At 45.6% G+C, this 16,936-nt stretch overlaps 1 protein-coding gene across 5 annotated transcripts in view; it reads left to right on the top strand.

Annotated features, from left to right (window-relative positions):
- Positions 1–16,936, top strand: part of ADCK1 (aarF domain containing kinase 1) — an 81,023-nt gene that overhangs the window by 17,462 nt on the left and 46,625 nt on the right. For 2 of the 5 annotated variants that reach the window (XM_075030073.1, XM_075030072.1), the window contains one exon: positions 13,451–13,654. The exons of 2 other annotated variants lie outside the window; for them this stretch is intronic. In XM_075030073.1, the coding sequence (XP_074886174.1) occupies positions 13,451–13,654 (204 nt within the window). Of the gene's footprint in view, positions 1–9,470; positions 9,567–13,450; positions 13,655–16,936 lie in introns of all 5 variants that reach the window. One more of the 5 variants, XM_075030077.1, reaches the window with a different exon arrangement.

Below are 16,936 nucleotides of genomic sequence, written 5' to 3'. Positions count from 1 at the left end.
AGAAGAAGCAATTAGATAAGACCACTTCCCCACACAGCCCCCATCCCAGTGGCAGATGCCCCTCCTTCCACCTGCATTGCTCAACAAATTTCATCTCAAGAGGGGAAATGAATTCTCAATTGCAACATGCCTAGTAATTAACCGCACTGTAATTCTGATGTGCAGTGCTGTCACCCACCATCGGGTGGGAGTGGAAGAGGCACTGCATTTTGTTGATGGTTGAACATTTGTTTTCCTCATCATTTTGACACCAGAGGTAATTGCCATTCCTGAAATATTGTCTCGCTACCATTATAAAGCAACTGTTAGGGACAAATTAATTATGAAGAATCTCGTTATGACAGATTAATAGGCCAACAGAGGAGATTTCTTTTTCTTCTTGCAGGCAACTGAATAGTAAAATCTAACAGCTCCCATATAACTGCTAGAAACATGTGCTTCTCTGTAAGCCAACACATGTTTTGTTGGAGATGGGGGATTTGCAAAACTAGGACTAGAGTATAGAGTGGGTTTCCAAGCTTGCTTTTATTGAGCTTTTGGTTTCCCAATATCATGTGCCAAAATGAGCTTGAGTCTGGGCATTGCCATATGGAGGGGAGGTCTTCATGGTTGGTATTGGACCAATGTCTTCTGTCTGGGTCATGGTTGAGCAGCATCATGAAGGCTTGGAAGTGAGGAATGCTGGACTTGTGGATTTGATGGATTTTAGAACAAGACATAAAGTCATTATCTGGACTGCTTTATTGTCTCTGAGGGTTCCTTGTGTCAGGGAGGTCAGATCTGATGTGCTGGTTGAGTTCCAAGTGGCCAATGATCTGTTTGTCTGTGTCCCCCTGGACGCTGCAGACTACCTGCCCCAAATTATTCTTGTGCAGTGCTTTCTGGGGACTGTTGTGATGTGGCCCATAGACAACTGCCTTCCTGTAGTGGAGGTGATTGAGGCACCCTGCCTCCCTGTGACTGAAGTACTCTGTCAAAGCCCAGGGGAGGAGGAGTTTGAAATAACTGGATTGCTCATGGCTGTGTTTAGAAGCTCACCCAATTTATGTATAGTCAGGACAGCAATTCATGTAGTAATTGTGCTTTCAAAGAGGCAGTTAGATATGTATCTCATAGTTGACTGGCTACTATGGGATGCTAGTGAATCCCAGGTGCTGATGAGCACAGGATTAAAAAGGAGCCTATTTTAGGCTTCAGAATAGGCATAATGTAGATTTAAAGAAGCTCCTGGAGAGGCCTGTTCATGTTCTCAGCTTTGCTGCCTTTGATGTCTCACTCAAGTCATCGGGCAGTAGTGACTCAGGAAAGGATCTCTCTAGTTGGGACCGGAGTCCCCTCTTACCACCTCCAGCCAAGTGCTTGTATATGCAGCACTCTGTCCCTGCCCAGGAAAGGAACAAATCTTCAGTGGTAATCAATGCACAACCCACTTCGTGCCATGATCTCCTTAATGAGAGAACAGTGAAGCTCCTCTCTTTTCTAGAGACTGAATCAAGACCATGATTATCCCATTTTTCATCTTCTCCTGCCTGCTGACATCAACTCCCAGTTTCACTGACTTCATCCTTCTTCATGGGATCTCTGTATCTCTGTGTGGAGTATGTAGATGCTTTAATATTAAATACTTGGGGCTAGAAGTCATACATAGCATTACTTTTGGATCACTAGCATCTGATTTCATTGCTTTGCTTCATGTCCATCTTGTGTAGTGCTAATTCTCTATGGTCCTTTTTGGCATGCAAATTTTGTCTTTGGGACTATCCACAGTGATTGTATTTTGCCAGCAAAGTCTCATTCTTTGGAGGATCTTTGTCAGTATTATCTTTCTGTCAGGTTTTGCACTGATTGCCTTTGTGACAGGCCTTTTGTCTCGAGTTTACTATTTACCTTCTAGCCAAGGTTAGAAATTAGCTATCTTTGACTACCCTGTTGATCGAGATTGCCTTTTGCCTATTATCTCCACTGCAGTGTCATCTTTGTTTTTTCTTGTCCAGTGTTAGCCTCTTATAGCAGATTCTCCACCTTTTGATAAAGGAACCTTGACTTTTGCTTTTGTGAGATGCAAACTGAAACCTCTGGATTCCTAGATGGTGCTTTCTTTTTTAAATCATGGCAAGCACTGCCCAATTTGCAATTTTCTCCACAGAGAAGTTGTAACTGCGTAGTGATGGACCAGGCTTCCCTTACCCTGCCCCTTGGCGTATTGCACAGGTGATATGTGGTAATCAGCATCTTTTAAATGAAGAAAAAATCCACCCTAGATTTCCACTTGTGCTGGTTTTGGCTGGGATAGAGTTAATTTTCTTCATAGTAGCTAGTATGGAGCTATGTTTTGGATTTGTGCTGAAAACAGTGTTGATAACACAGGGATGTTTTCCTTGTTGCTGAGCAGTGCTTACACAGAGTCAAGGCATTTTCTGCTTCTCACATCACCCCACCAGTGAGCAGGCTGGGGGTGCACTAGAAGTTGGGAGGGGACACAGCTGGGACAGCCGACCCCGACTGACCCCAGGTATATTCCAGACCATACAAGGTCATGCTCAGCATATAAAGCTGGGGGAAAAAGTAGGAGGGTGCGGAAATTCACAGTGATGGCGTTTGTCTTCCCAAGTCACCGTTACGCGTGCTGGAGCCCTGCTTTTCTGGAGATGGCTGAACACCTGCCTGCCGATGGGAAGTGGTGAATGAATTCCTTGTTTTGCTTTGCTTGTGTGTGTGGCTTTTGCTTTACCTATTAAACTGTCTGTATCTCAATCCACGAGTTTTCTCATTTACCCTTCTGATTCTCTCCCCCATCCTGGCACAGGGGGACAAGCGAGCAGCTGTGTGGGCCTTAGTTACTGGCTGGGATTAAACCACGACACAGCTTGATAAAGCCCATTTCCTGCTATTTGTAGGTGCTTCTCTGGAAGGATGGGGGATAAGGATAGGGATATTCCTTCACAGGCAATTGTGCAGAAATCTGTTTTATAATGTCGTAGGTTGAACCACTCTTAAATGTTGACCCATCTCTTTGATCCTGGATGCAATAGGTAACATGGAGGTGGAGGGTTTTTGCTCCTTTTCTTCTTGGCTGTGTGCCCAGCTCCCCATATACTGCTTCCTGTTGCACTCAATTCCTCGTAAATAAAATAATGGCTGACAATGAGTCTGTGGGTGCAGGGACACTCCGTTTTCTTAAAATTAGAATGAGACAAGATATCCAACAGCTTTACTGACTATTTTACTCTAGGTTCTTATAATATGTTTGACATTTACAAATGCAGCATCCCTGACTCATGAATGCTCATTCATCTCTTACGTGAGAGGGAAAACTCAACAACTGGCAATGGAAAGGGCAAAATCTTGAATATGTAATTGTATATGAAGATGATCTCAGTTTTATTCCCTTCACAACCTTGGTGATCCACAGCCGAGTGCAGGGGAGACATGTACAGTATCGTTCATTGTGGTACCAGCTGCAACAAAGGCAATTAGCTCTGGTACTGCTGGGGGTAATTCCTTCTGCCTATTGTGGGAGCAGAAGTAATCTACTCTGGATAATGAATAACCAACATGCGGCCTCACCTGGGCTGTCCTTTTGTTCATCTCAGTTTGGTGCCATGTCAAATATTCATGTGTTTTACTTTATTAAACTTCTATCTCATGCTATTTTAAAGTGGCACTCTCAAAGCCAATATAGGTTCTCTCTGTTGCTTGTGTTCCTCGCAGCCGTAAGGATTCAGTAGACAAAATGCTACCTTCACTGGCACCCACATAAGCTCATTTTTTCCAAATTCTGCTTTCATTGGCACCTGCACAAAGCTATTGTTTTCAGTGAGAAAGCACAGGAGTGGCTGCAAGGAAGGATCTGACCTTCTGATTGTAGTTTAACAAGTCTATTGATTGTGTATGAATCAGAAGAGACACCAGCTCAGTCTCCCATAGTGGTAACATTGCTGGGATGCTAATAGACACCGGCTGCCTTTCTTGGTGTGGAGCTGGATGAACGAGCTGGAGTAATTTATATATTTTTTTTTTTCACTGAGGTCAGCAATTCTGACTGATATGCAGAAGGGAACAGACCTGCTGAGTAACAAGGGGACATTTCTTGTTTTTTTTTTTTCTTCAACATAGGCACTTTTAAAAGTAGAACTGCACTTTGCCATTGATGATGACTTACTGGCACTGCAGCCACTCTATATCTGTTGGATGTGGTGCTATGACAGTCACTGCAGTTTTTTGGAATTGACAGTGTAATCCCATGGTTGTTATCTTTCCTGAATTCCTCGTCAATCCAATTTAATCACTTCTAGCTATTTCATGTGTTACTGTCTCTCTCTTCTTCAGGCATCGTGTTCCTATGGGAAGAGGTCTGTACTTCAAAGGTCAGAGCTTCTCAGATTAAAGAAGGGGAAATGAATCTGCCACTCTCAGTTTGGTAAGGGGCTGTATTGAGATCTCTAGAGAGATTGCAATGGAAACCCTTCTTTCTGGATTCTGTGACCAAGCTGAATGCTGGTGCCCGTCTGGGTGGCTGTAGGAGAGGGAGCCTGCTTGCTCTGCTCCCCTGGCCATTGGAGTGACCTGCCAAGAGAGAATTTGCACGTGTACAAGGGGAAGAAGCTGCTGTTGCACGGTTTAATCGCCTGATGTTGACTCAGATAGGTCCTGACTGGAGGTCAGCTGTGACGTGCAGCTGGTAGGGTGGGATTCGACTGTTGGAAAGAGAAAAACGTCAGCCCAGATTCTTTGGTGTTGACAAAGTGGATGTGACGATTTCTCCCCTCCAGCTGCAACGGCTGCCTCTGTGCTTCCTTCTTCCCTGCACACCCACACTAGGAGAGCAGACTGTGTGAAGCTACCCTGTCTTGACCCTCAGCTGCTGAACTAGATGATGCTTAGCTGAGCTTTCTCCATCTTTCTTTTGGTGCTTGGGCTATCCATCCTGATAAACCTCACCTTTCAGTGTGTCTTTCAGTGTATCTTCTGTCTGTTGGTGCTTCCTGTTGAGCCCATGGCTTTTCCAGCTCCATTTTATTGCAGGATGGGATGTGTGGACTAAGGGAAGAAGCTGTCAGATGTCCATCCTCATCCCTGCTGCTAGGATCCTTCACTTTGCTTTGAAGGCCAGGAGTATTCAGCATTGAACAGATTCCCTTGATACTCATTTCATCTCATCTTCCACCTCTTCACTAACCCTAGTAACACCCTGTATGTTTCCCTTCCTGTTTACAGTGTCTGACCTCTTGAGTAGTTGGAAAATGTTACCAGGTCAGCCTTCTTGGCACCATCTCATTTTGTTATTGAGGAAACATCACGAAACGCTTTCTCTTTTATACCCTAGTGGTTCATCTGTCTTGCAGTGGCTCCTGATGTACTCTTCGTTGTTTGTTTTGCTCTCTCTAGTCTATCTGGGACTTAAGACCTTTTTTTAAGTGCAGAGACCATCTCTACACCCCTCTCCCTGATGCACAGCCTCCCTATGCATAGCCATAACCGTATGAGATTCAGTGAGAGCTGATTCCTACTGTGCCCTTATTTGAGCTCTTCCCCCCACACTCCCCATGACCCAGGACCAGCCCTCACTTCCTATGCTACTGCCTTCCCAGGGTCTCCTTACATGGACATAGCTGTCTGGGGAGTCTTCTCCCTTCAGGTCATTGTCACTGCACAACATCATCTCTTGCTGCTCTTGCTGTTCAGTCAATAGTCTACAGTTTCCGTAGAGTGTGTCAGCAGGTCCTGTTTAGGGAACACTCCTGAATGTAACACACATCTTGGTTGATCTTGTTTCTTATAGCAACAGAAAATAGCAATAAAACAGGGCTTAATAAAACTGATGGCTGGGACCCCCCCGCTACAGCTAAAGACAAGGCCATATAAGATGGTGTCTTTACAGCCCTCAGTTGTTTTCACTGCCATCCCATATGGTCTGATCCAAGCTGAGCTGAATTAATTTTGTTAGCAAGATTTTGAGAGATGCTGTGTCAAATTTATTATCATTTCACCTGCCTCTGTAACAGGAGCTGCAGGCACTGTGATCAATGGATTGAGACACGTGCCTAATTTCACTGCGACTTCTGTAAATGTCTCTGTGCCTTCTGCAGCCATGCTGTTGAATTACTTCCTATCCTCCATGGGTGCTTTGCAATGAAGCACAGGACAGATCTCTTTGTATACCAACCCTATCAGGACAACAAGGCACTGAGGGCGCTTTTGGGAACCTGCTGACTTTGCAAGTATTATACATAGGTCTGGTCCTTCTGTCTCATGCAAATCTGATCTGATCTTATCCTCATGTGTAAGTGCTATTCACATAAACATACATGCCCTAAAAGAGAGCCTGTGTGAAGGACGTCTTGTACAGTCACAGGGTAAAACAGCTTTAAGAGCTGAACCTTGTTCACTGGAGGTGATGTCTGTAGGTGTAAAGGACTCAGCTTGACTCTCATATTCCTGTATTCAACAGTTTGATCTGGAACTGTTAGTGGGAGAGAATAGACAGGTAATGCTATAGCCATAGAAGCACTATGTCCCAGTTATTTAGCATGTTATTTTCCCCTTGTCTCTGACCATACCTTCCCTGTGCTCCTTGTTCTCTCTGCTCAAGAGACTTAGACAGAATAGTGCATTATATCACAGAGGTGTCTAGAGGTGAAACAGCTGCTCCCATCTGATTTTTCTTCTGAACTGCCCCACAGATAACTAATTGCAGCTCAGTTGCTTCTATTAGCTATTTACCTAAAATTGAGCTGGCTAATGAAAATGTTTCTAATTAATACGAGGCAGATTAAAACTCATTACAGCAAGGTCGTCAGTAATGAGAGATAATCAGAGCACAAATGACCGAGCTTGGAGCAAAATGAAGATGGAACACAAGCAGTCGATCAGTGCTGGTTGTGCATGCACCAGCCAGCAAGGGCAGGGTTCAGCAAGGTGACTGCTGGTGCTATTTGCTGTGGTCAAGCAACACTGCTTCCTGCTCTCCAGAGCACCTTGGGAAGTGGCTGGCTGAAGAGATGGACCTCAGCCCAGTGTAAATGTTTCCTGAACCAAGTAGCATCTCAAACTAGGGGTTTGTTGCTAGGCCACCCCTCAGTCACCTATATGCATTGTTAGGAACCATGTTGTGAATCAGGGTATCGGCGGGAAGAGTGTGGGAGTATGTGTAGTGTAGGTGGGAGGTCAATGTCTGTGTGTGCTTGTGTGTGGAAAATCAGAGTCCTGATGGCTCGGAGAGTGGGACCTTGCACATCTGTTCAGTGTGAAATGGGCTAGCCTAAGTTTGGAAAAATCCCTTGTGATCTCCAGGGAAGTTTTGCACAAATCATGAAATGTGTTCTCTTTAATTTCAGCTGCCTTTAGCACTGGTGATACAAGGCCCCAGCACCAACACCAGGTTTCAGCTGTCTGATGCAGGCTCACTGTGTATATCCTTCCATTTGTACAGAGTTCACTGGCCATCCTGCTAGTTGTGCGACTCCTTGTTCCCATGTTTGTGAAACTGAGAAGCTAAGAAACTGTCACTTTAGTCTGGGGGATCATCTCCGTCCTTTATCCTTTGCAAGATATAAAGCTCTCTTTCTCACTTCCTGGCTGTCCCACCGGCAACCAACTGTTGTGCCAGAATTTCTGAAGGATCTTGATCTCTGCTAGGACTATTTTGAGCTATGGAAGTCAAAACTGAGAATTAGGGGTATACCTTTTTAATAAGGGTTTGCACCAAGGGGAACTAACTAAAAAGTATAGGTCTGAAAAGGTAACAACGTACCTGCCTAAGTGTGAACATATAGAATGCCCTACTCTCACATGGGCAGGCAGAGACCCATAGGTAAATCTTTAGGAATGTTACAGGTAAGTTACACAAATAATGAATTATTAGATAGTGGGCTAGATTGCACCAGGAGTTATTCTAATTCTAAAGACATGGATCTGTCCGTGATCAGCAGTATTATCAGTTAGTATTGGTATAAGGAAGCATTTGAATGGGAAATATCTGGTGTGCCTAGGAACGAGCTTTTGTAAAAGGTAGGCAGGAAAGATAGTACAAAAAGGAGGCAATAACAATTCCATTTAGAGTTGTATGTCTCCCTGCAGCATCCCTGCTGTCAGTCAGTTTGATTACCAGGCTGATAGTGCTAGTGAAGGCAATAGTAGTTTATATTAACTGTATACTTCTTCAGATTTGTTGAAAGAGGGAGATAACAGCCCCTTAGATGCAACTACACTGTCATTGCAATAGGTTCTAGGTTTTCTGTTGCTGTTTTTAAGGCACCCAAGTACTCCATTCGCTTCGCCAGTAGCTGTATCCTCCCTAAACATCTTCACAGATCTTTTGGCTTGGCACTTGATTTTACTCTCTCACTGTGTTAAGTTGAGGTGGACATCCTTTCATTCCTCTCCAGTTTGTGCTGTTCTGGGTCATCTGAAGCTGTTCTATAGTTTTACCAGTTGTGTTCATATGGCTGTGTCATTATCAGGGGTGGAAGAGAAAAGGACTGTGGCCAGCTTCCTTTCCTGTCTTCTCTGACATGTCTTTTCTCCCTCCCCAACTTACTTTGTTTTGGGGATACCCACTACAGAGGTGCGATGACATCCTTTCTTCCCTCTGTATGGGGTAAAAGGGACAGCCTGGCTGTTCCAGTCCAGTCTCCTGCTACTGCAGGCATTCCTGGAAGAGCTGTATTGTCCAGGATGGCTGACAGCATATATGCCTTGGAAGTTCCCACACACTGTGTGTCACAAGATACTTCCCAGCATCCCAAAGGCTTAATATGGAAGACCGTAAGCAGCAGTTCTGCTGTGCCATGGGAAGAAAGCAAGAGTCCATCACCAGTGTCCTAAGTCCTTGCAATGGCAGGTAATTTGGTAAATAAGGAAGATCCTTGGACCCAGCAGAAGGGGTGACTGATTTAACCAGAATGTGGGAGCTGGATATACCAAATAGGTTCTTTAAAAATTTTAATGATGCTGGGAGCATCAGTGCACCCTGTTTGCATTCTGTCTCTCACTGTGGCCAATCAATAGGGTAATTTTTGTCTTAATGCCTTGAGCAAGAGTGTTTAAAGCCCTTTAGACATTTTATTACATGTAATGTTCTTATGAGTCTGTAAAATGGGGAATAGCGATCCAGAGTTCTGTAAAGAACTTTGTAAAAGCACTTTTAGAGATTAAAAGCTCCATATAAAATCAGGTATGGTTGTTTTATCATAAATGTCTAAAGCCTTTCTGAATTCCATTAAGCTCTTGGCTTCTCTGTCCTCTGACAGTGAGTGCCACTGGTTAATGCTGTACTGTGCAAAATGCGATGTAAAAAAATCTTAAAAACGTTTGTTGCTTTGTGGAATGCCCTATTATTTCCTGGTTTGTGGGAGCTAGAAATAGGAATGGGAGATTTTATTTTATTCTTTCATATAACTCTTCTCTCTTATGCATCAATCTCTCTAATCTAAACAGTCCCCTAACATTTCAGATCTCTTTTTTTATAGACTCTCTTCAAGTCCATGATAATTTTTTCCCATCCTTCTCTGTCCTTTTCTTTTTCTTCTGTACCTCTTTTTGTGATGGGATGTCCAGAATCCAAGGTGAGGTTGTGCTTTCAATTTATAAAATGGCATTTTGATATTTTTAATGCTTTTCTTTTTTCCTTTCTTAACACAGTCAAACAGCTTGTTTGGGTTTTCCTGACCCCCACTGTGCATTGAGCAGGTGCCTTCGCTGAGCAGCCCACAACAATGTGATGCAAGTGTTGGGTGGTTACAGTTAATTTAGAACCCATCAGTGTGTGCGGGCAGGAAATGGCACCTTCCAATGTGTGTAACCTTGCAGCCGTCTATGCTGAGGGTGATCTGCCAGTCTATTGATTGTTCACCTGTCTTTGGTAGGGACTTGGCAGGGCTTATTTTTCCATAGTGGTGAATAATGTTTGTTGCATCTCATGGAATTTTTGTCACTGCACCATTCTCTCCTTTGCCAGACCACTAGCAGGGAAGTTAAACCTTGGTGTAAGAATGGGTGTAATGGGACACTCCGCTGTTTGTTTTTGACAGTGATACGGGTCAACCCATTTATAGCAGAGAGCCCCTTCTGCCTTGGGGGCAGTTTCCTTTTTCATCACACTTCTCAGTGTTTGCAGTGCTAGTTCAGCCTCACTGGAAGTAACAACATTGCAGGTGCTAACATAGTCAGGGCTTCTGCAGTATCACCTCATCTAAAAGAGCTCAGAGCAGGTTGAGATGAAGCTGTGGTAAAAACATCACTAAATATTGCAGCCTTGTCCTAACTAGAGAGTCCCCCACTGCTGCTGTTTGTAGTGCTGGGCTTGGTGTTGCAGAGAGGGAATTCTGAGCTGGGAATGGGATAAAATGAGCAAGTGATGTTCTTGCATCTTTTCCAATAATTACTCAGGTTTTTTTTCACTCTTTGTGAGGGAATTTATTGAACGCCACTTGAAAGTCCCAACAAATGTCTCCCTTTTCTATTGACCATTGTATTAACATGCTCAGAGTATTTTAGTGGACTGGTGAAGAATGATTTTTTCCCTCTCAAAACCCCTGTTGGCTTTTTTCAGTCATATCACATCTAGCTAGATGATTTTTAGTACTCTCTAAAATTATTGTCTCAACTAATTTAGTCCATACAGAATAAAAGCTTGCAGGACTATAATTTCCCAGATTACTCAAGGATTTTTCAGCTTCTCATGCCTAGCCAGCAAGAAGGCTGGAGGGGCACAAGAAGTTGGGAGGGGACACAGCCAGGACAGCTGACCCAAACTGGCCAAAGGAATATTCTATACCATATGATGTCATGGCCAGTATATAAACTGGGGGGAGTTGGCTGGGGGGGCATGGTTCACTGCTCGGGGACTAACTGGGCATCTGTTGGCGAGTGGTGAGCAATTACATTGTGCATCACTTGTTTGTTATATTCCAATTCTTTTTTATATTATTATTATTATTTTATTGTTGTTTTCCTTTCTGTCCTATTAAACTGTCTTTATCTCAGCCCACGAGTTTTACTTTTTTTTCAATTCTCTCCCCCATCCCACTGCAGCGGGGAAAGGAGTGAGCGAGTGGCTGCGTGGTGCTTAGTTCCTTGCTGGGGTTAAACCACAACAATCCTGTATGGTCAGTCTACTTGAGAAGCCAGATCTGCTTGTACATCAAGGGTAGATTAAAAATTGTCCCTTTGCAGCTCCGCTTGCTGAGTATGTGCTTCATCCCAGAGGTGCCTCCTCTCCATACCTGACAGTTGTTACTTTCACTATAGCCCATATGGAACAATTTTAATAAACGATGTTAATCCCAGTCTACTCAGGGCTTAGGTAAACCACATGAGTCTGATAGCTATGCTGTGGGCTAATGGAGAATTTGTCCTGCTGAAATTTGGGGAAGGGGTTTGAGACAGAAAGAGACGCCCTGCGCTGGCCCATGCTCAGTGCTGGGGTTTTTGGAGCACATCTGCAAGGAGCCTTGCCACTGTTTCCAGCTGGTGCCCTGGGCTGTGGTAGCCCAATGCCTTGGCCGGGGTGGCCGGCCACCGCTCCCCTTCCCCCTTCGCTGCTGGCGGGGGGGTTTCCTCCACGGCTGGAGGCAATGGGCAGAGGGCGGTTATTGGAGCTGCATAAAAGCTGTTTCCCTGTAATGGGCTGCACTCCAGGTGCTGTGACAAACTACCCAGCTGCTCTGGCTCCCTCCCTCCCACTCCTTTTCTCTTTCATCCCATTACTCCCTCCCTGCTTTTCTTGCTCTGTCGTCCTCTTTCACAGCTTCCTTTCCTTGTCCCCTTTTGGCCTGCTTTTGCCTCCGCCATGAACAGCAGGGAAACAGCCAGGGCAGAGGCTTGCTTGTTACAGCAGGAGCTTTAAAGCTGGTGTGTAAAATGCAGCACAATAATGGGGGAGACTTCAGTCATGCTTGTGGATGTTATTTTCTGCCTATGTATTTGCGAGTGCTTTTGAGCAGGGAATATGCTGGGGGAAACTCACTCTCCTAGTGCAAGTTACGCTTGCCCGTGCGTGCCCACCTAGGAAAGTGTGTGTGTGCGTGCGTGTGCGTGCATGTGTGCATCAAGCTGTCAAGTCTCACACGCTGAGTGCGAGACTTGCACATTAGTCTTTCTCCTCACACTCCCCTAGGCCTGTGTTTCATGCACTTGCAGCTCAGCACCCAGTCTGTCCCCTGATGCGTTCCCAAATGCGAGACACTCACCCTGTCCTGTGGTGTGGCACGGCACTGCTTTGCATGGAGGGCAAAGATAGCCACTGAATGGGGTAGGTGTGTGTGGTGTTCATGCATGTTTGTGGTGGTGTTCCTTTCTGCCATGCACTTTGAGGCTTTTGGTGGAGTATCTCACCTCAGGATCTTGGGCAGATGAGGTCTGTAGACACAGGATTTGACCTTCAGTGACTTCTGATGCAGAAGCCAGAGGAATTAGGAGCCTCAATGCAGATGGGTGTCAGGCATTAACAGGAGATGGGTGCAGAGTTATTTTTTGTCAATGATTTGCTTAGATCTTATTAATCTATCAGGGTAAACTTATCCAAAGTTTATTAAAGAATATTGAGTATAGCTGTGTCCTTGGCAGGAGGCTTTTCTAGTGAGAGTAATAAAAGCAGAATAAATCATTGTCACTGAAGGATGTGGTGGCTGGTCTGTTCTTGAGAGGCACAATGAACCTCAGAAGCTGAAATCCAGACCAGGCAAGTGGTTGGTGATGGGTTTTGTCATTTGGTGCCTGTATTTTGGCCAGTGTGAGCAAAGCTGGCAAGCTTGCTAATTCTTAGTTTCTAAAACCACTGTTACTGCAAAATTTGTTGGCAATGTAAGCAGTAAGACCTGGCTGGACTGGAGGGATGTAGTTTCCCCTTGTGGTGTGTCAGAGTGAGCTGAGGAAGAGGAAGAACTGCCCACATACTGTCCCCCTCACTGCCAAATAGACATCTGTAGTTTTGATTTTTAACAGCTTCTTCTTCCAAGTTCCTGGAAGTTTCTGGGATGGTATCGGTGGTTTTCTTCTCACTTTAATTCATTGCACTCACACTAAGAGTCTAACATACATGGCTGTGGTCCTGACTTTTGACTTTTGACAAGGGGTTCTCAAACTGTGCGTTGTAGCGGTGGATCACAGTGACAAACCAATGCTGCCCTATGGCTGGATATCTTATTCTGTGCAACGATGTAGCCCTGGACAGAGCCAAAAACTAATGTGCTGTCACTGATCATGGTGCCTCTGCAAACAAGTGTCAAAGCCCCTTATACTCTGAAGCATCTTGTCCTGGACTGGTTCAGCCCCTCTAAATCAAGCCAGAGTCCTAATACTTAGCTGACACATTAGATGATGACGCCCCAAATTAAGAAGGGAAGTCCCTGGTCTGTTTAAGATACTGGACAAATAAAAGGTACATATGTGGGCGTGTACATGTAACAGAGAGCAAAAGGGCTTGGCTGATGTTCTGGTCTCTCCACAGGTGCACCTGCGCTCTGCTGAGCGCCTCCGGGAGCTGTGCTGTGCCAACCGAGGCACCTTCATCAAGGTGGGACAGCACCTGGGAGCGCTTGACTACCTGCTGCCTGAAGAGTACACGCGCACCCTCAAAGTGCTGCACAACCAGGCCCCGCAGAGCACCAGGCAGGAGATTGAGCAAGTTATCCGTGAGGATCTAGGCAAAGAGGTAGGGGCAGCCATAGCCTGTGTTGGCTTCTCAGGCCTCAGCAAGCCCTGGGCAGCTAGAGGAAGGAAAACAGGAGTAAGGATGTCCCTGGTGGTCCTCAGTTGCGAGAGATGCCAAGGGGAGATATCTCCTTGACCCTGGGAGAATGCCATGTGAAATTTCCCTGTCCATTGATGGGCATTATTGGCAAGCTTAGGAAAGGAGAAGATAACAGAGGATTAAGGGTGTAAAAGCTGCCATGTGCTCAGCAGAATAGCGTACCCCAGAGGTTATGCCAAGACTAACAGGGTTGCTGGAGGTCAGGATGGAGGGCCGACTGCCACACTGAGGGGTGGGAGCTGGAGGTACTGAAGTTCAGGACAAAATTATATTAGCAGAGCTCTGGGAGGGATGGCTGCTCTCCCCTGGCTGCACTAGACCAATTCCAGCTAGCACTGACAGCCCTTTAGTTTCTCAAGCCCCTAATTAACCCCCGAAGAAAATAATAGCATAAATCACTTTTGGTGCTTGCAGTCAGGTAATGCAGTAGTCCAGGAGTCTCTGTCACCATTAACCCGTGGCATCCCACAGCACTGAGGTCAGAGGTAGGTGCCTGTTCATTAGGTAGAAGGGAAGTAACCACGTGTCGTGGTTTAACCCCAGCCAGCAACTAAGCACCACGCAGCCGCTCACTCACTCCCCCCCCATCCAGTGGGATGGGGGAGAAAATCAGGAAAAGAAGTAAAACTCCTGGGTTGAGATAAGAACGGTTTAATAGAACAGAAAAGAAGAAACTAATAATGATAATGATAACACTAATAAAATGACAACAGTAAGTAATAAAAGGATTGAAATATACAAATGATGCACAGGGCAATTGCTCACCACCCGCCGACCGACACCCAGCCCGTCCCCGAGCGGCCAGAAAAATACTGCCCCCCCCCTTCCCAGTTCCTAAACTAGATGGGACGTCACATGGTATGGAATACACCGTTGGCCAGTTTGGGTCAGGTGCCCTGGCTGGGCATGAGAAGCTGAAAAACCCCCGACCATAGTCTAAACACTACTGAGCAACAACTGAAAACATCAGTGTTATCAACATTCTTCACATACTGAACTCAAAACATAGCACTGCACCAGCTACTAGGAAGACAGTTAACTCCATCCCGGCTGAAACCAGGACACCACAGTATTTAGAGAGGGTTTTCTGCTACTTTGCCTCTTGCCCCTTACAAGAAGATGTCCTCTCACACTCCAGGCCAGGTTGAGGAGGGGCGTTTCAAGGATCACAACTGACATGGTGAGAGGGAGGCAGGAGGCAACAGTGTGCAAAGGCAGTGGTAGAGAAGGTGCGTGTGAGAGGGCGGAAAACAGGAGGTCGAAGAAGGGAAGCAGTGTGTACATCTGTTGTTGCTCATATATAGAGGTTTGTGGGGCTGTTTTGGGTTGTTCTGGGCTGTCTGACTGTGTGGTAAGGAGGTATGGGGGGAACATGAGGCGTTAAGTGAAGTATTTGCACCTAGTTGGGTATATTATGGGCAGATTTGGATGGTGTGGGTCTGCCTATGTGTAGTTTAAGGGTCTAGGTATCATCTAGTCAGGAATGACAATATTTCCCTGCAGTTTAATGGCAGGGTTAATGTCAGCCCCTGACCTGCAAGATGCTCCCTCTCTCAGCATTGCATCCTTGTAGCATGGCTGGCACCAGCTGTGTTTCATAGCTCAGCTGATAGATGGAGCAGGGCAGGCTGGCTCCTCCCTGCAGCTCCATGGGCCTCCATGCGGCAATCTCCCCTCCACAGGAGCCACGGAAAGCCACCCCAAGGTTAGCCCCCATTAAATTACCACAGCAGCTACCTCTGGCTCAGTTTCTGTGGCATCTTGCAGAGGCTGAGGCAGGTGCTCAGAGGTGGGTGCTTTTGTCTGAAGTGCGTGTTCAGCTGCTACTGATACGCCCCGGTTTCTTTCAGCTTTTTGGGAGCTAGACGAACCCTCCATGCCTCATTGATTCCCAGCGAGGCAGCTCGAATCCAGTCTCCACAGCAGCCTTCCTTCTTAGCATTCACTTCACCCACATGGGCAGTGCTGGGCAATATTTAATTTTAAAGAGGCAGAGAGAAGGAGAAAAAAAAGGGTAGAAATGGGAAGAAAGGGTAGAGAGGAAATGCTAATGAGAGAAAGAGAACAATGATAAAAGAGAGAAATGAAGAGAATAACTTATAAAAATAAAGGAGCTGGTGAAACTGGGCAGTATTAAAAGCCGAGGTAAATGCCCGTGTCCATTAGCTACAAGGTACCAAATCAAGACATTAAAAAATGAAAAGGATTTGGGGAACCTAATGCACCAAAGTTGTCTTTGCTGGAGCCCAGAGGATTTAATAGGGTTACTTCAGGAACAAATTTAATTCCAGTGTAGCTACATCCTCAGTACATTTTAAATATGATATACTTCACTGAAATATAGATGGCAGAAGGGCAAGGTGGAGTGTCAGGGCAGAGGAGAGTGCAAAGAGAAATCATGGAACCTTCCCCCTTGGGGCCAGCATCACACCTGGGAATTTGCAAATGAATTAAAATAGAAGAGAAAATGACAGTGAGGGAACCTTCCCAGGGCACCTAAGCCTAACCCTGCTGCTCTCGAATTCAGTGGTAAGCCTTCCAGTTCCCCCATCAGGTGCAGGAGCAGGCTCCTCAGATGAATCTCAAGTGTAGGTAGGAAGTAGTTACATACAGTTTGGATCAGTGCAGAACAAATGGAAGAAATAGCAACTGGAAATACAGAGGTACCTAGGGAGGAATGTGACAACCTGACAAAGTAGGCAAGAGCTTGCAAAAGGGCATGAAGATCCAAAAAAAGCCAATTTCACATATAGAAGCTTTGCATCTTCAGTCAGTTAGAAATAGTCTGTCTTCTGATGTGACCTGCTCCTGAGAGTCTTATCAGAGGCTTGGATGTTTGATGAATGGAGTGGTTTTGTGGGAAAACTGGCATAAATGGAGACTGTGCCACTGGGACTGATCCTTGAGCAGACAGAGGGGTTGTGTGGTAGGTTTACAGCAGTTCAACACAGCTCTGTTGCCACCATGCAGAATTGCATGACATCCTGCCGATGGGGGATCTCCCATTCTAGGCCAGCATCGTGGCTGGAGACTGGGAGCTGCAGCAGGTAGCTCTGCTGCATGAGCTAATGGACTGATTTAAAGGCAAATGGCACGTGTGCTGATCTGACACAGGACGAGAAGCATCATATATGCTGACTAGTGGGTTGTCCTGTCAAACCCAGTTTTAATCTAGGGGGAATC

Source organism: Buteo buteo, chromosome 6 (genome assembly GCF_964188355.1).
Source record: "Buteo buteo chromosome 6, bButBut1.hap1.1, whole genome shotgun sequence".
In the NCBI taxonomy this organism is placed as follows: domain Eukaryota; kingdom Metazoa; phylum Chordata; class Aves; order Accipitriformes; family Accipitridae; genus Buteo; species Buteo buteo.
Note: the sequence above shows the minus strand (reverse complement) of the source record. Positions and strands in the feature narration are given on the sequence as shown.